The sequence below is a fragment of the Dermacentor albipictus genome, chromosome 2, assembly GCF_038994185.2.
Source record: "Dermacentor albipictus isolate Rhodes 1998 colony chromosome 2, USDA_Dalb.pri_finalv2, whole genome shotgun sequence".
Taxonomy (NCBI): Eukaryota; Metazoa; Arthropoda; class Arachnida; order Ixodida; family Ixodidae; genus Dermacentor; species Dermacentor albipictus.
The window spans coordinates 137,366,528-137,393,431 of record NC_091822.1 but is presented as its reverse complement, the minus strand read 5'-3'; the positions used below and the strand labels follow the sequence as shown (position 1 = coordinate 137,393,431).

Genomic DNA, 26,904 nt, shown 5'->3' with positions numbered 1-26,904 from the left:
ACATGCGCAACATACATCGAAGAAGTGTTAAAGCTGTGCAAGGTGGTCAGTGCTCGCATGTCGGAAGAAGATAAAGTTGGACATTTGCTGAAAGGAGTGGCTGAGGATGGGTACAATTTTCTAATTAGAAAGGAAAGCCTCAATTCTGTGTCCGACGACATTCGGCATTGGATAACTTTTGAAACGCTCAAGATGCGTCGGATTGCGCCAAAGTTTGGTCGGTTGGCAAACGTTACGACGGTTGCCAGTGTGGACATGAGCCCTTGCCTCGACCTTCCTTTGACCATCCGACACATTGTCCGCGAGGAACTTTCCCATTGCGAAGAGATGTTACGTTCAACTGCTGACCACCATGGCGTGTAGATGTCACGTGAGGCTATGATGGTGCCATATTCAGCCCCTTGGCAACTGATGGTTACCGCAGCGGCCGTAGAGTACAACGCAGCCCCACAGTCGAGGATGACAACACGCCCTCCGACCCCGCGCTATGACCAACGCGCTCAGCGCACGCCTTCTCGACGCCCGATGTATTGTCGTGACACACGCCACGAACCAACCCACTACACGAGGGAAAATGACGATATCCGCTTCATCTACGAACAACCAAGGTTTCGACCTCTCCCGGTGTGTTATTCCTGCGGTGTCCCGGGTCATATATCGCGGTTTTGCAACCAGCGTATGACCACGTGGTACGACCAGCCCTCAAGAGTTTTCTCGGCCCTCCGAACGGCCACATGGTGCCTCGTGGCCAGCACACGTATCATCTGGCGACGAGTATTGACCGAGAAGCTCCCGGAATCGCTCCCCGGCATCTGACAGGAGTTTGACATTCCCACCGCAAAGTCGTGCTCCTCGTTTTGCCTCACCGCTGCGTCGCACTACGTCTCCTTCGTCACCGGAAAACTAGCTAGCGCGGCTGATGGAGGTGAGGTCGCTGGAGACGTGCTACTGATAGAAATACCTCCTGTGTTGATGCTTAATACAATGTGCGCGTTCTTTTAGATAATGTACCTGTGATGGCTCTGCTGGACACAGGCGCAACAATTTCGGTCATGAGTGCCTCTTTTAAACACGTGTTAGGGCGAAAGGTTTTATTTAAATGGGACGAAGATTCAAAGTTCTGTGGAGTGAGTGGCGAGCCGTTGCGACCTGTTGGGATGTGTAGTTCTGGCGTATTTTTGGGAAGCCATGTTATTACGACAGAGTATGTAATTATTTCTCGGTCGACCCATGATGTTCTTCTCGGCATGGACTCCTTGCGGAAGTGTGGTGCTACTGTCGACTGCTGCACAGGGGAGGTATTCATAAGTGTTAAGATTCCGTCAGGACTCCTGGAGAACCCTGTAGATCACGAAACTACACTGTGTTTGTGGTGATGCGGTCGTACCTGCATCATCTACCGTTCGTGTTCCCGATATCTGTTGCGGCGCCGATTCCGACAGCTTCGATGCTACCGTAGAAGCGATGCACCTTAACTGTGTGAAGAAGAATGTGTTGGTGCCACATTGTGCGGTGTCGATCAAAGGCAGACGTACTGGCTTATGGACCGTAAACTGTTCTAAGGAGCCCGTTATACTACCACACGGCATGAAATTAGCCATCGCCAGGGAACACGCGTCCTTATCAATGGCTGAACTTACAGATGTGCAGGAAGGACTTGATGGCCACAGTTCGGAAACGGCCCTTTTGTCAATGGTAAATAAATCGCTCAGCACGAGTGAACGCCGAACGTTAGTGGGTGTGCTTTCCAAGCACGTTTCGGTATTCGACTTTGCGCAGAAGGACAAAATACCTGCAACCCCGCGTCTCGAATACGCCATACCATCAACACGGTTTCGGCAAATCCGATTAGACAAAAGCCATATCGTGTTTCACCATCAGAGCGCCGGATTATCAACGAACAATTGCACGAAATGATGAAAAATGGAGTCGCACAAGAGTCATCGAGTCCCTGGGCAGCTCCAGTGATTCTTCTTTTAAAAAAAAGATATATCTTGGAGATTTTGCGTGGAATATCGCCGTTTGACTGCTGTAACAAGAAAGGACGTGTACCCATTCGCTAGTATTGATGACGCAATAGACTGCCTTCATTCCGCCTCTTACTTTTCCTCAGTAGATTTAGGATCCGGCTTTTGGCAACATCCGATGCATCCTGATGACAAGGCGAAGACTGCTCTTGTAACCCCTGACGGGCTCTTCGAATTTATTGTGATGCCATTTGCACTGTGCAACGCTACGGCAACTTTCGAGAGATTTATAGGCGCTGTTCTGCGCGGCTTGATGTGGAACATCTGCATGTGCTACCTCGACGACGTCGTTATCTTTGGCCGCACCTTCAGCGAACACAACTCCCATCTGGATATTGTCCTTAACTGCATCGGAAACGCTGGCCTAGTTTTAAACTCCAAGAAATGCCGCTTCGGAGACCGCCAAACCTTTGTGCTTGGGCACCTCGTCGATAAGGATGGAATCCGGCCTGATCCCCAGAAAACAGCAGCCGTTGAAGCGTTCAGTGCACCGCGCTCTGGCAAGGAGCTCCGTAGTTTTCTGGAGCTTTGTTCCTATTTCCGCCTCTTTATTCCTAAATTCGCCAACGTCGTGCATCCGCTGACATGCCTGCTACGAAATTGAGTGGACTCCGGAGTGCGACTCTCATTTTCGTCAGTTGAAGTCTCTGCTTACGTCACGACCGGTTCTTCAGCACATCAGTCCTACAGCTCCAACGGAACTCCATACGGATGCCAGTGGCAAAGGTATTGGTGCCGTCCTAGTTCAACGCTACGGTGACCGCGAACACGTGATTGCGTATGCAAGTCACTCATTAAGTAGGCCCGAGAAGAATTACACTTTCACGGAACAAGAATGCCTCGCCGTAATATTTGCGGTTCAGCGGTTTCGTTCTTACCTGTATGGACGCCCCTTTACAGTGGTCACCGACCACCACTCATTGTGTTGGCTTGTATATCTTCGTGACTCTTGAGGCGGCCTTGTGCGCTGGGCGCTCCGACTGCAAGAATACAGCTTCGCCGTCCTTTATAAGAGCGGTCGACGACACGCTGATGAAGACTGCCTCTCGCGTATGCCACTTAGCACTAAGGACTGTGACGCCAACAACTTCGATCACCTCGTCGCTTCTGTGTCACCGCGTTTTCAAGACTTGGACTGTTTCAAAGCCGAACAGCGAAAATACGCTAAATTAACACCGCTCTTCACCGCTACGGGCGCCTCGACGACAGCAAACCGTTTCTGTGTACGTGATGTACTACTGTATAAAAAGAATTTTTCCAGCACTGGCGCACGTTTTCTCCTAGTAGTACCGGAGAGCCACCGCACAGCGATTCTGAGTGATATGCACGACGACCCTACGTCTGGTCATTTAGGTTCGGCGAGGACGCTCTACCAGATTCAGGAACGCTTTTATTGTCCTGGAATGCGACAGTCTGTTGCACGTCCTGGAATGCGACGTATGTGGCCAGCTGCATGCAGTGTCAGCGCCACAAACGGCCATCTATGGCTCCACCTGGTCTCCTGCAGCCAATCCCGCCTCCAAGCACGCCGTTCCAACAAGTCGGCATTGACTTCGTGGGCCCTTTTCCAAAATCAGCCAAGGTAAATCGTTGGATACCTGTTTGCGTCGACTACCTCACACGCTACTGCGAGACGGCGGCCGTGCCCTCCGCAACTGCCACTGACGTTTCAACATTCCTGCTGCAATATGTCATCCTGCGACATGTTCCGCCTCACATGATCATAAGCGACCGTGGACGACAATTCACAGCGGATGTCGTAGAGCATCTGCTTCGTTTGTGTGAAACCCACTTGCGTCACTCGACACCATACCATCCACAAACGAATGGGCTTACGGAGCGCACCAACCAAACAATTGTAAACATGCTATCTATGTATGTTTCATCCGACCACAAGAATTGTGATGACGTACTGCCTTTTATCACGGACGCGTTCAACACCGCCAAGCACGAGACTACCGGCTTAGCCCTTTCTTCCTTCTGTACGCACGGCCACCTCGGTACACAATCGACACTGTTTTCCCTTGCTGTAGTCACGAAAATCCCACTGTCCCCGAAACTCTCTGCCTTGCCGAAGAAGTTCGTCGCATTGCTGGTTTTCACACTTTGGCGTCGCAGGACGGATCAAAAGCACGCTACGACATTCGCCACGATCCGGTAACCTATCGCCCTGGTGATTTAGTCTGGCTGCGGACTCCAGTCCGGAAACGCGGGTTATGCCAAAAGCTTATGGCCAACTATGATGGACCGTTTGTTATTATTAACAGACTCACGGAAGTCACCTATAACATAGCTCGCCTCAAGGTGAGTGGTAGAAGAGCTGCCAAGACCCAAGTGGTCCATGTCGCCCGCTTGAATTTGTTCACGTCAAGAGAAATGGATTGACACTGGCCTGGCGGGCTTCATCTGCGACGAGAGGAATGTTACGTATGAAGAAAATGAATACCGGTGAACGTGCTTGCGGTCCCGAGTTGGGAAAAGAAGAGGAGAACAACGCTGAGTTCATCAACCAGCTCGCCGCCTCAACTTCGCGACCTAAAGTAAACGGTCCCATTCATCCGTAAGGGTGATAAATGGTCTCCTTCGCGCGTAACAACATATATATATATATATATATATATATATATATATATATATATATATATATATATATATATATATATATATATATATATTCGGCAAGCCACGGTCAGGTAAGTCTGAAAGGGTTCGCAAAGAAAGTTTTCGCTTAAATATGTGGCTAGGTTTGGGCAATGATTGATTCTAGTGCGATCATGGCTCATTTATAGAGTGCAAGGCAAACTATTTTATATGAAGAGGCATCTAAACACTTTGCTAACTAATCGTAAAATGGCCTCACTTTGAAAGTACGTCTTCCCACGAATAACATGGCGCAAAACTTTTCGGAATCCTTCGATTTTAATTGGAGTTATCCCATCGATACTAGGCTTTCTCTCTCTTTTCGGTCTGCGCTAGCGCACTGGAAGCTACACAGCGGACAAGCCAAAAGGGCAGAGCCCCGGCCAAAAGTTGTGTCGGGGCGACGAAAGGGCTCGTCGCGATGGCGAAATGGCTCGTCGCGATGGCGAAATGGCTCGTCGCGTAACCCCGTGGTGGACGGTGTATACTGCGCTACGCATCACGCGGCTGCCATCTCGGAGGCCAGGCGCAGCAGACTCCGCTACGCGCGATGCGAAGATTACATTATTTTTCCGACTTCTTGAGATCGCAGACTTATACGTTTGTCATTTATTTGACTCAAAAGTTGCTATTGCGTATTATTGAGAATGTTCTCGCAATCCCGAAATCAGTCAATAGCTTTTGTGGGCCAACTGCTTTCGATGACGACATTGCGGATGCGAGAGCAAGCGTCTGTTCACTCCTTTCAACATGGGATTGTGAATTCCCTGCTGCATTCAGTGCTGTAATATTTGGCTCACATGTTTACAGGAGCCTGATTAAGAGATATGCAACGTTATATATATATATATATATATATATATATATATATATATATATATATATATATATATATATATATATATAACGTTGCATATCTTGCATATAACGTTATATAACGTTGTATCGTTGCATATAACGTTATATATATATATATATATATATATATATATATATATATATATATATATATATATATATATATATATATATATATATATATATATATATATATATATATATATATATATATATATATATATGTCATTAAATATGTGCATATGCCCGTTCTTGGGAAATTTTCCAGAACGGGCTTGTGCGACAATGGCTGCATAAAACTTGAACATTTCATGTCAGCCCTGTGATATACTCGAATAGAACGTTAATAGAATGGTCAATTATATTTCATGGATTCACTTATTTACTCTTTTGTTTATTTAGCCATTCGGCATGTGGCACTGGTAATGCGTCCGTGCTTGGCCAATCCTCTAGAATGGGTATGGCCCGCTGTGACGCAAGAGGTACAGAATTTCTATATGTTGCTTGATACGTGTCGTACCATTCTGTGTCTGGAAGATTACTGTCATTACCATTCTTCCCTCAACATGCCTCATACATCCTCTTCGTCATTGTGACATCTCCGTGTATACGTTTCGTACAGTACAACACGCCGGTTAGAGTTTGCGTTTCGGCATAGCTTGTGAGCGACGCACTGCGCAAACATAAAAATGGCACGGCAATAAGGTTGTGACCTTTGTGGTGGATAAGCAATGCATTCCATGAGAGAACTCATTGCACAGTATGAAAGCAAACAGTAGCGTGCATATTGCGGTTAGTTGTAATGCATTTATTTAATCAACCACTTTATTAAAGCATCGCTTCACATAGATTCCTACGTGGGTGTTGCATCAGCTTAATTTTTTTTAATGAAGTGTGCCATGCACTTGTGTATCCTTTGAAGTTTTACAGCGCAAGCTATTCGTCGTGCCTAACCACCAGCTGAAACAGCATCGCTGTTAAAAAGACAGTTCGGCTTCGTGTGGAAGAATCTGCATCCATATTGACCGGCCTTTCAAACGCCATGTTTCAGGGAGACACAAAATAGTTCTGGCTGCAAAAAAAAAAAATTGATACTAGCAGTCTTGTGAGATGTGGAATAGCCAGGTGCTTTACGACACGCAGCTATAAATAAAATCAGCCCACAGTTATCTGTGAGCAAATTACGACCTTTGAAGGATTGTGTAGCTATATGAACAGAATGAAACATGTAGGTACCTTTTCAACCAGACTTACTGTTTGCGATATATTTTCAGGACCGCCTGAAGAAGAAAAGAGTGTTCCCGCCTCCAGGGAGCCGGCGACTACAGAGCAGAAACCAGCGAGTCCGTCAGCGCAGATTGAAGTTTTCGAAGAGGTAACGCCGGAAACATCGCTCTCTCAAGGAAGCGGTTCGATTACACGCGACCTCTCGGAAACACGTGACGATGGAAGCGCCCTGCCTGATTCAAATATATCGAAATCTTCCCCTGTCGACGAAAGCTCAGTAAAACTTTCTGAGGAAAAGGTACACCACTTTCCCTTGGACTTGGACGCAAGCTCCGCAACGGACCTGAGTTCTTCTCCTGTCGCTCTGAAAAAGAGTGCAGGTCACCCAGACTTGCGGACAATGAGCGACAAAGAACCTGAAAGCGCAACTGAAATTGCTTCCGCTGACCTCGAAATGGCGTCCGAAAAGAGCGATGTCTGCGATGCACGTCTTTCTTCTGAACCAGAAGGAACAAAAGTACGTGATGAAGCATCGTACGGTGAAGCTGACGAGAAACAAACTGCTACCAGTGGTTCACCGCCACTCATCCGTCAAGAGCAAGACTCTTATGAGCCAGAGGCACCATGGATACACCACCGCGGCTCTCAGGATGTTCCATCGCTGGAAATTTCCGATCAACCGATGAAGGATCCTAGAGCGACGTGCCCTACCTCTCTTGATGCGCCAGAGCTGGCGCACATGCAACAGAGGATGTCTGTCGAGTACGAAAGCTCAATAACTTCCGTTTCCGATATTGAGTTCGCGATCGATGCCAAGACCTTCAGATCGGGAGTATCCGAAGGCTCTTGGCAGGATGATTCAAAGACAGCTGAATGCTCCAAGGGCGAAAATGACGCGTCTCGTCCATCCAGTCCAGAAAGTCCGCCCAAGTCCCCAGTTAAAAGGATAGCCGCAGAGCATCCACGCACGTCTAAAAGAGCTCGCACTACGTCAGAGTCCAAGCACCCTATTGCTACACAGGGGTCCTCAGAAGCCGACATATCCAGTGAAGACGAGGACAGCGCACACAAAGTCATTGCTCATTCTTTCCCGGATGCCCCAAGTTATGGTGCAGAGCTGCCCAAAGAAAGCCCACAGTCAGCGCACAGTTCCCAGCAAGCGGGTCTTCATCCTGAAAAGGACAAACCGCTTGAGGGCGATGAATACTGTGCGTTACCAGGAGGCGCAGATTATAGCGGTTCTCGGCATCCTCCACTTGAAGTGCAGCCCGACAGCCTTCCTTATTTTTCTGACAAGACCGAAGGCTTGTATTTCGCGCATAAGCGAACACCGTCAGAAGAAGATTATCTGCCCATCGCTGAAAGTCCTGATGAAGCTAAGAAGAATGGCAAAGGTTCAGAAGCTCCTCAGTTAGCTTCACAACATGTGGCGGACTCGTCGTCCTCTACAAAACCCAGTGAGCATGATGTACAAGTACCGCCATCACTACTTGAGCCAGAGAAAGCAAAAATTTCAGGTGAGACGGGCTCCCAGCTTGATGAGACATATAGCAGCCAATTGAAGAGATCTTCAATTGAGAGTGAAACGACTTCATCTAGTGATGACGCAGGATCTGGTCGTAGGTCTCTTACGGGGTCTAAAGATACTGATTTGATGCGTGAGTACACTAGACACTTGGAAACTTCACCTAGCGCAAGGTTCAGTGTTGACTCCACGTGCAGTGTGACGTCGGAAGAACGAAGTTACACAGAACTCGAGAAGCCTTACCAAAAAGACGACAGCCGCGAGAGCTTTTCCAGCACAGTAAGAGATCATCCTGACCAATCTTCTGTATCTGGGACCTTATACAGTGACTCTACCATCGAGCCTTTCAGCACTCTCGATCACCAAATGTCTATAGCACCGCACATCAGCACAGAACAAGTCGAATTGGGCTCCAGTGCCGACGCATTACTTCCTGTAAAGCCCGAGAGGCCCACCCAAGTCGCCAAGATGGAGCAACAGTCTGACGTGTTTCCAACTTCAACTGCCACCTCTGAAGAAATGGAGAGCGACGTAGAAGCTCCCCTCTGTGAAGAAACTGTTACGAGGGAACCAGGTGGGCACATCTCGTCTGCAGCCGAAATTCCTATGATGGAAGCCCGACAACCAGTTACCGTTGTAGCGCATGGGCATGGTATAGCTTCAGGTCTGTTTGCCGCGTTAAAAACAGAGCTGTGCGTTATAGACTCACCTTCTATGGACACTGTCTTAGTCCAAACGGGCAAGGATGCTCAGAGTCTTTCTGATCAGGGCGTCTTCGACACCTCATTGAAGTTTTCGCAAGAGCATCGTGAGCTTGACTCAAGTGAAATCAAGATTCCTGAAACTGAACGAGAAGCTCCGACAGATCAAGCACGCTCGGACAATTACAAAATAGGAAGTGCACTTCATACTTCAGGTATAATGCCAGATAAAGAATCCAAAGAAACTCGTTCTATTTCCGGAGACGACGAAGCGCTTCCGGGGCGCAAAGTTTCTGGGGAGGTTACTCCTGTTAAGGCTCTCAGGTTTCAACTAGGAGACGACTCTTTCATAGAACCACTTGCCGACCACACGGATACCTCAGCACCCTGCACGTCGTTCGATGCTGATCATGGTCTATCAAAAGAAGTTTTTGAAACAAAAGTTCGCTTAGAGAAATTTCTTGAGGCCGAATTTCTCGAAACCATGGCAACAGATGAAGAGGAGGAGTCGTCGCGTGCATCTGTGAAGCCATCTACTACATCAATTACAAGTTCCTCGCATCAAGAAAATGGCCATAAGGTCGCCGAACCGAAAGACGACGTTACCGACGACGGTGTCACACTGGCGTCCGGTCTTTCATCCGGACTTCCAACTGAACTCGTGTGCATGGCACAGTCGTCCGTCGATTTATCAAAAGACATTACCCGCATCACCAAATGTGCCGACTCGCAAGAACGCGTATCACCTCCTCCAACTTCTCCGCTGGACGCCGCAAAGCAGGATGAACCAGCCGCCGTGGCCGCCGGACTCGCGTCGGGTCTGCCCGTCGAGTTGGTGTGCATGGTAGAGTCCAGAGAGCTGTGCTCCGAGATTAAACGCGCAGAAGAGGAAGCTATTCATCACGTTATAGAGAAGAAAGCTGACTACGCAGAGGAGGATGACGGTGTCGCGATGCAAGCGTACATAGAGCGGCGACTCAGTGACAGCGACCACTTCACAGACAAGCAGCAACGCGCCAGCCCTCCGTCCGAAATAGTTTCAACTTCGCAGCACGGGATGCCGATTCCTGAGCGAAAACCTAGTAAAGGTTTTGATGAGCTTCACTTGAACGGCACGTCGCACTCGCCACCAAGCGTCGGTCTCGTTGCTGGCCTTGCAGCTGGACTTGCCACGGAGCTAGTATGCATGCCACAATCGGCTGAAGAGCTTTGCATTGATGCTTCAGAATCAAGGTGGCCGCCAGCACGAGGTTCCCGCGTCGAACCCATACCTCCGGAGATGACAGCTTCTATTTACGAGGAGCTAACTGAGCATACAGGGGAGAAACCATGCTCGGACACCGACACTGAGAGCGTCGGGCAAGGTGCGGCTGATTCGGCTGTGCCGCATCGCATGGGTCAGATACCGGTTCAGCGTGAGGTAATCACGACCGTCACTTCTCGGCGAGTTGTTTACCAGCATGATGGTCTCCCGGACACCTGGGACGCATCGACTTTTTCGGAGCCACCTCAACACGACACAGAAGACGACTCGAGACGTACAACCGTAACATACGTCTATAGGACTTACACTTCTGGAGAAGGTGATGATAAAGGCGACCCAACGCTTTCTTCCGGTACTCTGCCTTCTAGTCGAGGAGAAGATGGTCTTCCATTTGACATTCTGCGCTCAACTGCCGAAAGGCATCCTCGAGAGGAAGATATGCCTGACGAAGGTGATCACGTTACTGGAACTTCGTCCAGGAGCTACGTCTACACCGTTTCGTCTGACCACAGTGCTCCAGAAGCGTTTATCCGTCATGCTGACGACACAGGAACCCTACATCATCCGGATTCATCTATCCACAGTATCGCGATGGACGAAGTAGCTCGCATAACCGAAATGGCCGCCGCTGCAGTATCCCAGTCACCAAACGGCTGGACGGTTGTCCACCGCTCGGCTGACTCTTCTTCGCAACGTCCGCTGGAGCTGACCAGTCCTGCGGAGCTGGTGGAGAGAAGAAACGGACACGCCACGCACGTGACAGAGACTCGGCAGATTGTCTACCATCCTGGCAGCAGTGCCGAATTTCGCTTCGCACTGGGACCATCTGCAGAGGAAACATGTCTTCCCCCGGAAGGTAGCGACCCAAAGACAATCTTGGAGTTCATGGCAGCTCAGACGAAGCAGGCGGCTAAGGAGATGTTAGAGGAGCAGCCGCTGTACGAGGAAGACGAAGAGGCCGCCCAGGAGCAGAGTTCGCTTAGCGACGCCAGCCCCTTGGTGGAGGAGCCCGTGTTTGGAAAGACCCTGCAACCGGACTACCCTGAACTCGTCGAATTGTCGGCCGGAAACACGCCGTCGGAACCGCCGAGTCCGCACTCCGCTGCGCAAGACGCGCGAGTCAGGCACAACGGGGAGCCCTCCGGCACCTCTTCCGTCCAGCGAATGGTGGTCGTCGAGGAGACGGAGCCCACGTCCACAATGGCGGGCGGGAGCGAGGCGCGTCGGGTCGTCAGCTACGTCGAAGAACCCACTACTGTCGTGCGGGAAGAGTGGGTGCTAGAAAGCGGCCGCGGCGCGGCGTCGCACGTCATATCGCAGTCGTCCATGTTCCAGCATGAGGTACTCACCCGGGAAGAGTCGACGTCTGCTGGTACCGCGTCTTCTCCTGCCTCTACTGGTGGCGATGCCGTCCGCTTCACGACGCTCCATCACCTGGAACGCGACCTTGGCGCGGCTGCTGGCGCTGTCCAACGAAGCTCTCTGAAGGCATCAATGGCAGCGGTGCAACACGAACAGTTGGGGTCCGATGCAGAGGGTGCAAGTGGGACTGAAGCACCTCGCGATACCGTCAGAGAGCTTCAGACCACCTCCGCCGAGGGGCAAGCGAACGGCCGGCGAGATGGTGACGCCGCCGCGCCGTTCGACATTCGGGACTGGGGCAAACCACTGGGCCTTCCCGTTCCGCCCGACCCGTCGTCCAAGTCGTCCAAAACCGGCGGCAAGAAGGCAGGCGCGGCAGCGATGCCACGTGACGCCGCCGATGTCGTGTACGTCGACCTGACCTACGTCCCCCACCACGGCGACCCGGGCTACTGCGACGCAGAGTTCTTCAGCCGAGTGCGAGCGCGCTATTACGTGCTGAGCGGCACCAACCCCAGCCAGCAGGTGCTGGACGCCCTGCTCGAAGCCAAGCGCGGCTGGGGAGAGCCGGACGCCCCGGTCACCGTCATTCCGACCTACGAGACCGACGCGCTTTGCTACTGGATCGCACACAATCAGAAGGCCCTCGAAGAGCACCACATTGACGTGGCTCCCTCGGCGTCGCGCTGCACCATCAACCTCCAGGACCACGAGTCGTCCTGCGCCGCATATCGACTCGAGTTCTGAACGATAGGAGCCGTCTTTTTACACACTTTGCATCCAAAGTATTCGCTGTTACGTCCGGCTTCCTGCTGGATGGCAGCACCGGGCCCCCTGCCCTACTGCTATGTGGTAGTGGGAGAGTCTCTGTCCAATCACGCTAACGCCTGTCAGAACCTTCTTTTGCCTGTTTCCTTTCATTTATTGCCCAGTCGTGGTGACGGTTTTAAATCGTCGGGCAGGAACGCTAAAGGTCCTCTGTCCCTTTCGGCCACGAGCTTTCGAAGCGCAAGATCTCTGAATGTTGTGAGCGTCGTAGTTGTGATGTGCCACATGGACTGAGACTGTTTTGTCGTGTAGAAGGAAAAGAGTTTTGCTTCTGCCCAACGACTGGAATCGTCATTGTTGCCTCTTTCTCTTTTAGCCCCGAACTGTTGACATGATTTGTTTCCGTCATGTTCGTTTTCAAACTAGACATTGAAGTTGAACAACACGACCGCGAGCGCACGATACGCGAGTATATGCATAATGCATTTATGCGCTCTCAATTCAGCGTGCGGTCTCTCGCGAGATTATTTTGTTGATTGTGATTCATCTTCTGGCTCACGTCTCTTTATTTTTAATTAGAAACGTTACTTTGCCTTTTGGATGGTTTTCTCCTTGCCTGAAAGCAAAGAGTGATTTCTAGTAGCGTCTTCTCATTTCCTTCCCTAATGCGGAGAGTCCATTTAGAGGTTAAAGGCGCTACAACTTCGGCATTGTGTATTACGACATCTAATCCCTATAGGCCTAAACACATCTCTAATAACTTAGAACCCGTCTATAGCAATTTTTTCCTGACGTTCGCGCGCGGCACGCATTCAGAGCACCCTTTGGGCAGTCGTGCTGCGTAATCCCCTTTCTAATCCCCTTTTAATCTTCTTGTTTTCTGTGATACATCTCCCTACGCTTGAACCCTTTTAAATATTCCTACTGCTACCAGATAGGCTTATTTACAAACATATATCTTTTTTGTCTTTGCTTCAGACCCAATTTTATTTATTGTCACTTGAATAAATCGTGTATGTATTGTTTCGAGTTTAATCGCGTACGGTACCTATCATAGCGATTGTCAACCGTAGGAGTCAACGTAGCTTTTTTCAACCGTATACTGAAGAAATTTTAGGAAACAGCCTCGTTGCTTGTTTTATTTATTTAGTTTTCACTTACCGTATTAGCCCCGCACGGATGTTATATAGTACTTCGAACGCTGTACAGCGTGACTTGGATCTCTCTCGGACACCTCGGAGTAGGCGAAGACCCCCGCTATTGTCGCCATTGCTGCGGCGTTTCCATAACAATTAAAGCTTGCGCTTAATAGTGTGTCGTCCCTTTTGTTGAGCCAACAGGGACATGGTGGCGTGTCAATGAGGCTTCCATGAGCGTACGAGGTTATTTGCATTCAAATACACAAACACAGTTATATACATAATATATATATAGGGAGAGTCTGTCTGTTCGATACGTGCAATACACACACACACGCACATTTGTGATTATCTCGAGTGCTTGCACAAAAGAACCACTGTGTATACTACTAAAAGTCACAAAAAATAAAAATAGGAAGAAATAAAAGCTATACGAATTGTTGCAAGAGATAATAGAGTGTGTAAGGCGAAGTTGAATATAAACTGATGGAGCCAACACTTTATTCTGTTTGTCTTCTTGCAAAGTATGAGAGGTGGTCGTGGTTTTTTCGCGAGTTTTTTCACGGTCCTTATGTAAAGGTGCGAAAAAATGGTTTGTAAGTGAGAGCGAGAGAGAGATAGAGTGAGAGAATTTGAGGCAGGGTAACGCAAAAGGCTCATTATCCTCTCTTTTCTTTCGAGTTCGGCTGTTTCGGTAGGGATCCTTGTATACGCAAAGTGATGGGTGTTGTGGGTCGACTCGATCCCTCGACCTGTCGTAGCCCTGTGCGGCCTTTCGCTTTGCGCCTGAGATTGCGCATCAAAATAGAGCTGCTGAAGTTATGTCCACATAATTGTATGTAACCGCCACAGTTTTGCAGACTCACAGTCGCCGTCGACAACCAGCGTATACGAGTCAGGAAGAGCGCGCCTTTGTGATCGACGAAAGGCAGCCGCACGACGTTCCTTGTCATGAGCATTCCAGTGATATGAGCTTATCAAAATAGAGAAGGCCGATGTTATCGCCCACGGTCGTGGTCTCGGCGCACATAGTGCTGTTGGCATTGGCGCTGTTCGTTGAAGAAGCGGAGAATGTGATAATTACGGCACCGATGTTCCTCCAGGATAGTGGGCAGGGTGGTTACGGTTAATAAGAGGGCACGGGCTTACATGTGGAACGGCCGTTTAGTTCTCGCTTGTTGTTTCGTTTTTTGAATTTGTTGAGCTGTACTAGCATAGTTTCGGTTTCGTTTTGTACGCGTAACTTCGCTCCTCAGTGCCTCGTTGTTTGAGTGGCTTATTAATTTTTCAGGGTACTTACTATATTTTGCACTTTTGTTTCTTGCGTAGCTCCAAGCATACAAAGTTCGGCTCGTACACGCAGACATCTTACCTACTAAATTTTTCCATGAAGCGCGCGGTGCAGCTGGCCTCGAGAAGTAGCGTATTTAGTTTTACCTGCAGGTAACTCTTGGTACCCTTACCGGCGCAATACCTTTCTTGTTTGCTTCATAATTTTCTTTTTATGGTATAGACCAACTTACGAGACATGTAGCGCGCAGAAGCTCCTTCTTTCAATGTTGCTGTTGACCGATATTGGTCCGCTCCGCGCAAGCTCTATTTGCCCAACAACTATTGAAATCTGATGCGTCATCGGCTTCACCGCTTGGCAGTTTCGAGCACCGCTTACAGCGCTTCACCGTAACATCTTTCTCGGTGACCTAGCACTGGTCGTGTAGTGTACTGTGTGTATGTGGTTATTTAAATTATAAATAAATAGTGGTGCAGCTTAGACGGAGCGAGAAACTGAAAAAAACTTGTCACTGAAAAGAGATGAGCGAAGTCGTGTATGACGCCTAGGGCGGAGACCTTTGGAAAAATCATGCAGCAGCATCTGAGCCAGTGACGGAATACCTCACGTTTATTTTCTTGTTTTTCTTTTATTCTTTCTCGTGTGTTTCTTTTTCACTGCGTATTGCTCTTGTTTTGCAGATAAACGTCGTCTAGTCATTTGCTTGCGTATTTTGTGCCAGTATAAAGTGTTTTGTTTCTTTTTTCCGGTAAAAGCAGGGTCTTCCGCTTTGAAGGCGTCGTGTTTGGTATTCTTTATAAAGCCTGCTAAAAGGGTCGACCCCTTAACATCTAAAGCAAGCGTTTAAAGTACCCGCGAAATTCGCGCGGACCTGCGTATTGGCTGATTTGTGTGTCATTGATTCGGCCCTGATGATCTCTCTATGCGTACCACTAGCGCGTTTCTCTTATGAACCTGTGTAGGCGCCAAGTGTATCTACGCTTTGACGTGATCGACAGTGAGCATTGGTGAACCTCGTAAGGGTTTTTGTTACGAGTGTTGCACTATCAAACCGCACAGAATGAGTCGCCACTCCGCGCATTTGAGGCAATGACGTGCTTCATCGCAGACAGCTATCTCAAGCCGTTCTGGCCAATTCATTTTCCCGGCATGCTCGCAAACTTCTCAGGGACATTTATGCCTCGAAAATCAGTTGGTCTTCCTTTTATGCCTGTTTTTATTATTATTATTCAAAGCACTATACCGGAAGTTTCAACGATTAAGCTTCCATCCTCTAAATGAGCTCGGGAGAGATGAGGGGAATTAGACGAAGCCGCGATTCGTGACTTTGACCTTCCATCCACGAAGTGAACCTTCATAATGGTCGAAACGTCATTTCAAGTATAGGCCGGCTCGACTAAAACCGTTTAACAACGTTTGCAGAATCTGAGACGCAATATTCAAGTTCACTAACTTGAGAAGGTGCCAGCTACATGCACGATAGCGGTAATAACAAAACTTAAAAGTTCTGACGTCCTTCAAGCAAAATTTATTGTAGCAGTCGCCAGTAAAAAAAAAAGAAAAAAAACATTTCTTCTCTTGACCCGTGAAATTGACGTTGTCGACACTCGGAGATAATCTGAAGAAATAGAAATGGGTGTCAACCGCCTCGCGCATGATAACGTTAACTTCTCGGACATTGGCGGAAGATGTAAGCTCGACCTCACGCTTGTGGCGACTCGTCTAGTGTGTCTCATGCTCGTCGCGTTGAGAAACTGTCCAGTCACGTAAGAGCTAAATGCACTTGGTGGTATGCGAATAGGGCTTCGAACAGAGCGTTTGTTCGATACCCTTGCCTTCAGCCATGGAAGAATTTCTATCGAACAGTATAGTTTGTGAAATCAATGAAGTTTCTGAAAGCAAGCTTGTGCTTATTTAGGCTCATCTGCACTGGAACTTTTGCTGACCATGAGCAGTTCGGTTCGAATCGCTTTTCGCACACCTACTGGTTCCTATTTAACTTCTTTTATTTCACTGTGACCTTTTATTTTTGTTGTGTAATTGTCCGCGCTCCTGCCTGTTCTTATGTTCCCTGTTAGCGGCTATAGAAATTTCCATGTTCTCGTCGGCCTTCGGGCCCTGGGGCGCACAAAGAATAAAAACGATAACTTGCAAAAAGAAATATGTAGCCAACATTCTTTCTTCGTAACGTTCCACTTCACATTTTCTTCGATGGCGTCCATCTACGCGACGAACTATAGAGGCGAAGTTGTATAGCGTTTTGAGCGACAGTCTCATCGCAACGCGTGTGTGCAAGTGGAAGAGAGCGTGTGTGTGACAGCGAGGTTGTTTTCTAGGCAAGTGACGCTTATTATTGTCGTTATGTTTTTTATATGCTGTAACTCTGGGGGAGGGGAGGTCATCGATTACAGCTGATTGCGGTTGCGCTCCTTCTTTCCACGGGCGGGGCTCGCAAAACTGTGTATCTTGCCGCCTCTTTGCGCTTTATGTTAAAAGCATCGACAACAATGTCGTTCCTGTTTGTTTTCGTACTAGGTGTGTATAACACGCACCGGAGGCTAATGAAAAAGCACACACACCAAACCAAAGAAAAGGGTGGTGAAGCCATGGGAAGCGCGAGTGAGTGAGTGTAGCGGTAGAGAGTGTGAAAAGCATGGACAGAGTCCTGTTTTTGTACGGTGCGCATTGTGTTTTGTAGTGCACGCTCCTTATGATTGTCGCTATCGTTGCAGCTGCTGTGTTGTTGAGGCGGCGCTTGTTTGCGTTCACCGTGTATACTTGCCAATCCGTGCGTGTGCATGTAAAGTGTGTGTATGTAAAAACTGCCGCGGCGGCCACCGATCGCCCTCCCCTCTGGCGGCCGCCCGGCAAGGTCGCTTGTGACCGGTTAACCGGCGCTACTTATGGCTAATAAAGCTGTGCAGCACTTACCTCTGTTCTCTGCGTGAGTTTGTGAGTCCGTGTGACGCCTCTTAATTAGAGGGGCGCAAGCGCACGCATGTGCCCTGCAGCCGGTGCGAAAAGTTTCGAGGCCACTCCATGAGCGGCTTCATAAATCGCCGAATTCCGTTGCGGGGCTCCCGTGGAACGCCTACGAAGCTTTGCAGCATAGAAGAGTGAGGAAGTCGGAATCTCTATCGTAGAGTCCCTTCGAAACTTTTGACGAAGGCTGAATGCATGCGTCGAGAACGGTGAGCGCATATACCGGTCATCTCAAGCAGGGCTGGCGACGAAAGCGCTGCCGGCGGCAGTCAGCTGTGTTCGCATACTTCTAATCTTCCACATTGTCAAAAGTGCGACGACACTTCGGGGCTCTTGCTTAGTGCAGTAGCGCCGTGCTTCCAACATTCAAAACAGTCGTAATGAATTGGCATGCTGTTTCCTCGGTACGTTTATTCTTTTTAACCGTCAGCAACAGGGCATACACAATTTCTTCAATGATTTCCATTATGTTGAGGTATTCTCCCTCAAGCTAGCGCTGTGCCCTGCAATGCGGTTCCTGCGGTGTTATGTACTCGCGAGCGCCTGGTTGCGTGGTTATACTGCTCGTGCTTGAGATGATTGGTGAATACGCGAACCAACTGGAAATGTGCGGGAAGTGTGTGGAAGGGCCACAAGCACGTGTATACAGGAATGAGCACCGGACGGCGCCTTGAAATGGCCATCTTTGCAAGTACAAAGGTAAACCGAAGTGGGCCGAAAAATGAACACTTGTCGGCAGTTACGGCACAGGCACCTCCTCAGTTGGTTTTAAAGGGCCCTTCTTTAGGTTTAGGCGTTGCAAAAAGATAATCGCGGTGCCACGGCAGGTCCCACGGTGACGCTCGCGTCTGCATTGTATCAGCCAGCATTGTATCAGCCAGCCAGTCTGCATTGTATCATTAACAGCAGAAACTTCAGTCATTATGAAAGCCTATGCCCCCTTCCTCTCGTGAAGACGATCTGGTGCGTAAAGACTTCCAAGTACAATTCACGTTGGCTGCACTGCCGAGAAACCCAACACGTAGCCTCAGCGCTATTTCCGATCGCGATGCCGACCATGCCGGTTATAGCAGAATGGTGATCCAGAAATAAAGCAACACGCACCAAGACTCCAAAATTGGACCCACAAATGTACAGTCCCGATTAAAATCTCCCAGGCCGCAGCGACCGGGTGAGATCAATGTTTCTTCTCGCTCTCTTTTATCCACGCAACCGGCGAGCGTCGTCGATGGCAGCACCACGATATAGCAGAGCGCGGCTGCTCCGGGCGCAGTCACTGCGGCCTGGAAACTTTCGACCAAAACTGTACATTAGATAAATCGTCACACGAGCATAAGAGCATCTGTCCGGAGTCCCGATAGCTGGTTGCACAGCCTGCGCATAGTAGTGCAAAGCCTTTTGTCACATACATGTCTCCCTAAATGCAATATGGTAGGTCCAACGAAACGTCATTATTATCATAATCACCATCGTCAGCCTAATTTCTATCCGCTGTAGTACGAAGGCCTATCCCAGAGATTTCCAATTAACATTTGCCCGCGTCAGCTGACCCCAGTCCTATGCCTGCAAATTTCCTCATTTTATAAAACCGCCTGACTTTCTAACGTTCACGACCGCATTTTCCTTCCAATAGAGCCATTCTGGCACCTTGATATACACTGAGGGCATTCAGTTGTACACTTCTTAGGAAATTTTGCCGACAGGAACCGTCACCGGAAAAACTAACGAAGCACGCTGATTTACTTTAATGCGTTTGCAAGTGTAAACCCTGAAATCGCGCCTCTGGAAGAAGAAGTACAAGTTTGCAAGTCCATTTGTAAGCCGTGCAGGTCAGTGAAGAAAGAAGAAAATATGGAGATCCAAAGCACATGTTTGAATCTACGGGAAGCGAAGCTTTAATGAAGTGGGTTGCTAATTGATATATCACTGACGGCGATGCATGTTTACCTGCATCATACGAAGCGTGTGATCTCACGCAGTGTGTATGCTTATCCAGTACAAAGGCAACAACCTTGATCGCACGCAATTTTAATGCGAAGCGTTCTTCTCGAGTGTAGTCCGGTTTTTCTTTCTGTCATCTGTCTGACCGTTTTCGTGAAGTAGCTAGAGTTATCAAGCGCCTAGATAGTGCACGAGTGCCGACGAAACAGTACGCGATCAGTTCTACATGACAATCCACTCTCGGCTTCTCGTAAGAGCAAACTTGAGTTTTTCCGCAAGTGGCGATTCTTGGCTTTGACGTTAGCCTTAGGGGCCTAACGACGCAAGTGACACTTGGCGCTAGGCGCGTGTGAGTGACGTCACAACTCCCTGAAAAAGAGAGGCTCGCTCCTTCCTGCTTCAGTGCTCCTTGGGAACTGCGTGGAGTCTTCACGTCGCTCTGCATGACCGTTTCCTGCCAAAATGCCTCTCCCCAAGAAACTCCTTACCCTGGCCGAGTTCGAAGAACGTAAGCGGAAGTGCGCCGAGGCCACTTGTCGTCATGCGGCTTAGGTGACTGACGGCCACGCTGCCCGACTGGAATGAAAACGTTTCGCCAAACGTGAACGCTACGCCGCCCAAACGTAGTTTCTTCAATGTAATAAAACATGACCTCTTCAACAACCACTGCGTCATTGCGTTGCGTCATACATGCCACAAGTTCGCACACACATTACAACTGTGGCCGCTGTTCCGCCCCAGAAAATTAACATTATTCTTGACAATCCTTCGAACCAAACAAAAATGCTTCGCATCACCTCGCGCTCAACTGGGGTAGCGGCTGCCGGAATTTTAAGTGCGGAGACCTTTAGGGGCCCGGGATATCGTCCGTCCAATGTCGTTGGGTGTCACGCACTTAGGCTGATACCGAAACTAGTCAAGAGAGGGCGCCATAGTATCTCTGAATAGACAGTCTAGGCTCAGTTTTAGCGCAGCTAAGTCCGGTGGGATGCTTTTCAACGATACAGCTGATCAGGAGCTCACAATACAAGGCCATGAAATACACCGAGTGGCCGAATACAAATATCTCGGGGTATGAATAAACAAAGGGCATATGTACACGGAAAAGCATGAACAGTCTCCCATACCAAAAGGGCGGAGATGCCAGGATAATGAAACATAGGGCATTGTGGGGGTAGAACATGTATGAAGTACTGAGTGGTATTTTGAAAGGAATAATGGTGCCGGGGCTTACTTTCGGGAATGCGGTCCTGGGCTTAAGGGCAGAAGTTCAGTCGAGACTAGAAGTAAATTATAGTATTGGAAGATCATTCGTACTGCATCGTTCGAAGCACGGGAAGCTTAGAGTAAAATCCTACACGAAAAACGCCTGAGGAAATTGGGCGATAACAGGTGAGCAGCTAAGGTATTCAAATACCTATACAGAAAGAGCATTGACTCACAATGGCGGAAAAGAACTAGGAAGCTAACCAGTAAGTATGCCAACCACGAGGATGGAGAAAGAGCATTAAACGACAGGTTGAAAACGCGAAGGGGTGAAAATTGGATAAAATCAGTGGAAAATAAGCATAGTGTTGAACTATATCGATACTGGAAACAGCAGATCAGGAAGGAAGCGTTTTACGATAACCCAAGAGGCAGTGCCCTGCTCTATGAAGCTAGGTCGGATGTCTTAGAACGCGCAGCTATAAAAAGAAATTTAACGAAGAAGACACATGTACTGTGCGTGGTAAATCTGTAGAAACAATAGAACACCTCATACTAAAATGTGATGGTATCCATCCCGATGTCGATGCGGGCACAGTCACGCTTCCTGAAGCCCTAGGGTTTAGGGATAACAATAGTCATGTAAATAAATATGCGGCGTAAATTAGCAAAACGCGATAGGAAGATTGATGGCTCAAAAGCAGAGAGCCGACATAAGGTTAAAAGTGTAGGAGGAAGTATTTAAAGAAAATGGCGAATTTTAGTAACTTAAAACACAGTTAAACAAAAATCAAAACTAAACGTGGTGGCAACTGCCATCACCCCTTTTCAAAGGGGACGCTCCTACTTTCCATACATCCATCCATAGACTCTGCTCGTGAAAAGGTTGCTCGAGTGTTGCACACCAAAATGGCAAATTTACCCCATGAAATCCTGCTTGTAATTGGAAAGCCCTACATGATCACGGCAAACATTAATGTAATCGATGGTTCAGTGAACGGTACCTGTCGGAGTGCTGAAATTGTGTGAACATCCCATCGATAATTTTCCTACGCGTGTGTGGTTAGAATTTGATGTGGCTTCTACTGGAAAGCTCACCCGACTTCTTTCTAAACGTATGGTTAGCGATGCTCGACAACACAGCCATGACATTCAGCCAACTTGGGTTCCCCGTCTAGCCTCGCGTCGGAACCATTGCTTTAAAGGGCAAGACGGGCATTGCTTACAGAAGAAGACAGTTCCCTTTAGTTCAAGTGCTGTCACCGTTCATAAATGCCAAGGAGGAACCTACCCGTCTGTAGTTTACGAGTACAGCAAAAGACAGCGCCAGAAGTTAGTTTACGTACTTATGTAGAAAGTTTAAACCATATCTACTGTCGTTACTAAATGTACTAGAGCTTTAAAAAATCTAAAGTCAACCTCAAGTAACAAAAGAAAAGAAACAATGGATAAACATAACAAAATAACAGATAAACAAAAGCAAAACACGAAAAGAAGACCTAAACACTGAAAAATAAAAGCAACACACAAATAAACAGAATATAAATACAAGGTTCTCAAAACAATAACACAAGGGACACACTGGCGAATCACTGCTGCGCACTTCCGACAGCTTTCACGTTGAGTGAAACTGCTTCCATTTTTTTTTCTTCTATGTAACCCTCGCTTCTCTTACGCACTAACGAAGGCGCTCAGCTGCTGAGAACGAGTACCGGGTTTGAATGGGGGCGAGATGCATAAACGCTCGTGCACTTTGATTTGGGTGCAGCTTAAAGAACCCCAGGTGGTCAAAATTAATCTGAAGCCTTCCACTGCGGTGTCTCTCATTGGCCCAGCGTTGCTTTAGGAGAAATGTTGCCACGTGACTGGCCGCTCGATGCCCTTTGCGTGTATTCGCGGGCTACATTTACGCTCGTAAAAACGCTTTTATGTAGCACGTATTGAGCAACAGAAAGCTGTATCCGGAGTTCTTCATGTTGCTCTGCAATTTTCTCGTTGACATTTTTTTCATCTAATTATAATGTATGAGGAGGTGACTAATTAATTAAGACTAGTGTAATTATACGGGATGCAAAATATAATCAGAGTTTCTCCAAACGACGTCAAACAGCATCATTTCGGTTCTGTCCAGTTTCGGTGCACCTGCATATATTTAAATCTTGGTGCATGATAGTTGGGACACCGTGTATATTAGCGCATTTTTTATGGTTGGTACTGTCTATAGTTAGCGTGGACAGTGTGCTTGCACATGTATTCCAGTGCAAAGCGTACCAGTAAAAGCATTTCAGCCAGTCCCTGTGCGCAAGATGCAAGATGGCTATCCCGAGAAGACGCACCGATTCGCGGCGTTAAGCAGTGCCGCGTGCAACTGAAGAACCAGGCTGCTTCCTGTCACCGTGCAGTCGTATAGATGTAAATGTATGGATGTAGATGTAGATCCTTGTCATCTACTGGCACGTACCTACTCTGGAGGATTGGCCAAAAACCGGGTAGGCTATAAAAAAGCGTAAAAGAAGTCAGTTTTATAACTGGTAATTAAGCTATAGTCGATGGATAGTCACTATCCATCGATTATAGTCGCTAGAACGATGTCATCAGCTTTTGGTGTGTGTACTCCCAGGTCGATGGACGTCTTCGCCTACAGCAACGTACAAAGCTCCCGAACGATCACCATCAGTTGTCAGAAGTGTGCGCTGTATAAGTGCTTGCTAACAATGATGTCGCCGAAGGAACAGCTTCCACCTGCTGCTTTCAATACACTCTGTCATGCAGAAGAAATACAATGAACTTTGACTTTAAACTACCGCGTGGAGAATCTGCTGTCGTCTGGGCTTGTCAGCGGCAGAATGGTTGACATCCGGGCCAGTTCGTACATAGTTGAAGGAAAAAACTAGTCACAAAAAACAACGGACAAGAACAGATGTTCCCACCTCAACGACTGTCGTTGTGGTGTGAACATCTCTTCTTGTCCGTTGTTTTTTGTGACTGGTTTCTTCCTTCAACTATGTAAGCGGCAGACGTGACTTAGGCACAGAAGTAACGCCATTTGATCGCTACTTCGTTAAACTATATTTGTGGTATAGCCTACCCTTGACACATTCCTCCCAGTAACGCACAAGAACTTGTCAAGAAGTCTCTTAGTAAGAAAGAGAAGCGCTTGAAGTGTGTCCGACAACCTGGTAAAAAGAGAGTGATTGATCCGGGCACAGCAGCGCGAAGAACAGGCTTTGGCGCGCCATGAGTGTTATTCACGGACTGTAATGTTGTGAGTGGATACCGTTGTTCTCGCTCCTGTGGCGCGAGTTTTTCATCACACCAGACTAAGCGCCTCTCTGTGTCTCGTTTCATTACGTACCCTGCGCTCAAAGAACGCAGAACAGAATCTTTCCGCGTGCAGACGCCACCAGGCAACGTGGGATCTCGTTAAAAGACCGTCGTTTTGCACGTGAGGCAATGTATATGTCATTTTTTAAAGGAAACTACAGCAAAAAGTGCTGTTCATGGCTTCTACCAGCAGCGACCTACAGGAAATATACTGAAGATCCTCACCAAGAATCAGGCAAATTGTGAGAACTTCGCATGGCTTCCAGCGTCTCAAATTGGAGCAAACCTAGAAAAATTAAATACCCCAAGATTCGGAATCGAGCAATAACTTATGCGCTCATCGTATCCGTAGCATGCCTTATACTCCTACATACGATACATACCTACCGCGATGACAGGCTCCGATGCCTATATTATCACCAGCAGCAGCCTATTTTATATCCACTACAGGACTCGCTTTATTCCACTCGCTTATTCTTTCAAACTACTCTCGATACTCTAGCATATCCGCCTTGAAATTGCAACTAAAACTTCCTTCTCTCGCTTCCCGTCGCCGAATTTCACGTCTCTGCCTTTATCACAGGTTTTTCCATTGCTCGCCCCGTGACAGCAACCTCATCCTACCAGTACGTCGAACACCTCGCACAGGCCATCCAAACAGCGTCATCCCGCATCGTTCCCGAACAACTACATTTCAGAAATCATTTTTTGTCCACACAGCTCGCGACTGGAATGACCTTCCCTGTCACTTAGCACAAATCCCTGATCCAGCCCATTTCAAGACTGCCATCGAGGAAGCCATGTCATCGTCATGATTCTCATGTAACATTCATTGTTAACCGCCGTTCTTGCGCCCACCCCTCATGTAATGTCCCGCCAGGGACCCTTGAGGTTCAAATAAATAAAAAATAATAAATAAAAAATGTGCATTTTGTTTCGTCAGAATATTGTCCATAGCCAGGGCTAGTTCTGATGGGGCAACTAGCCCTGGGCGCAGCTAACTACTGCGCCACTTGTAAGACACACTCGTGACACTCGTAATGCCGCTCCGGAACGCTTGCATAGTTATTTATTGCAACGAACGCAATTAGCGCACCCATCTTGAACTTCGCTTACGCATTACCCATTACTCGATCCTTACTTTCACCAATCATAAACAGGTTGGCTCGTTTAGTTCATCGAGAACATCGGGAGAAGCTCACATGACGCATAAAGAAGCTAAATAAAAAAGAGGGTTCAAGAATTATTTTAATGCTCTTAATTGAGCCAGAAACGTTAAAATTTTGTGACACATTAGACTTAATATGGCACCCATTTCTACTAAATATAAATTTTGCTTAAATGCAGAGTTCCATCGGGGTATTTGAAAATTCTTCTTTCACCTTGTATTCCCTTTACCCCTTTCCACAGCACAGGGTAGCCAGCCGGTACTTACACTGGGTAACCTCCCTGTCTTTCCTCCCCTTTTCTCTCTGTCTCTCACCTTATAGCTAATAACGGCCACGTGCCACTTTCGAACACTTGCTTAAGAAATTTTTTTGCAAAAGCTGTATTTGATTCACAAGTCTTTATCTGCACGCACAAATTTGCCATAGTGATAAGTCCCAGTTCGGTAAGTTTGATCTTGGTGACATTTGTAGTTATACCAGCGCAGTCTAATCTTGCGCCACTCGTAAAATATATTCATAACGCTCGGGAGCTCTTGCGTGCATACGTAATTCATGGAAAGGGCTGCGATTAACACGCACACTTCGAACTTTGCCTACACATTACCCAAGCATACTCCTTATTTCCGCTAAATTTAAACAGAGTGCCTTGTTTACTTCGCCGACGACTCAGGATACACCAACTATCGACGTCGTATAATGCATAAAAGGGGACAAAAATAAAAACAAGGTTTAAGTAATTACTTGCAGCGCTTCCAACCAGGCCAGCAACGTTAAAGTGTCCGTTCACATTGTACGTAACACGACACCCATTTCTCCGAAATACAAACTTGATGCAACACGGAGTTCGTAAATGCTGAGGTTTTAAGTGCCGAAACCCCGATATGATTATGAGGCACGCCTTACTGGGGGACTCCGGATTATATTGACCACGTGGTGGTTTTAACATGCACCCAATGTGCGGTACACGGGCGTTTTTGTATTTCGCTCCCCATCGAAATGCGGCTGCTGTGGCCGAGGTTGGACCCGGTGCCATGGGGCTTAGCAGCGCAACGCCAAAACCAGCACGCCACCACGACAGGTTAACGTAGAGTTACCTAAGGACATTGCCAAGCGTAGCTTACAGCGTCCGTGTGACACTTTCTAATATTTCACTACGAAAACTTTTGCAATAGCTGCATTTATCTACATGTATTAAGTTTCAAAGATTGAACGTAGAGTCCCCCGCGCTTTCGCTAAGTGAGATCTTGGCTACATTTGTTACATTGACAGGGCAACGCGCTAAATTCTGCATCGGTCGCAAGACAAACTCGAACTCTGGAGCACTTTCATGTTTAATTTATGGGTAATTGCATGGGCAGTTTGACAGAACCCATCTCACATTGACTGTCGACGATAAAGCGTTAGCATTGAATCGATATAATCACACAACGTATTCACACCGTAGAAACGCGTTATTTATGAGGCATGTACTGCAGCGGGG

General features: G+C 47.9%; 1 protein-coding gene across 4 annotated transcripts in view; it reads left to right on the top strand.

Moving 5' to 3' along the window:
* Window positions 1-17,726, top strand: part of futsch — a 199,838-nt gene extending 182,112 nt beyond the window's left edge. For all 4 annotated transcript variants that reach the window (XM_065452204.1, XM_065452177.1, XM_065452185.1 and 1 more), the window contains exon 5: window positions 6,800-17,726. In XM_065452204.1, the coding sequence (XP_065308276.1) occupies window positions 6,800-12,351 (5,552 nt within the window). In that variant the 3' untranslated portion in view covers window positions 12,352-17,726. The remainder of the gene's footprint in view (window positions 1-6,799) is intronic.
* Window positions 17,727-26,904: the final 9,178 nt, after the last annotated feature.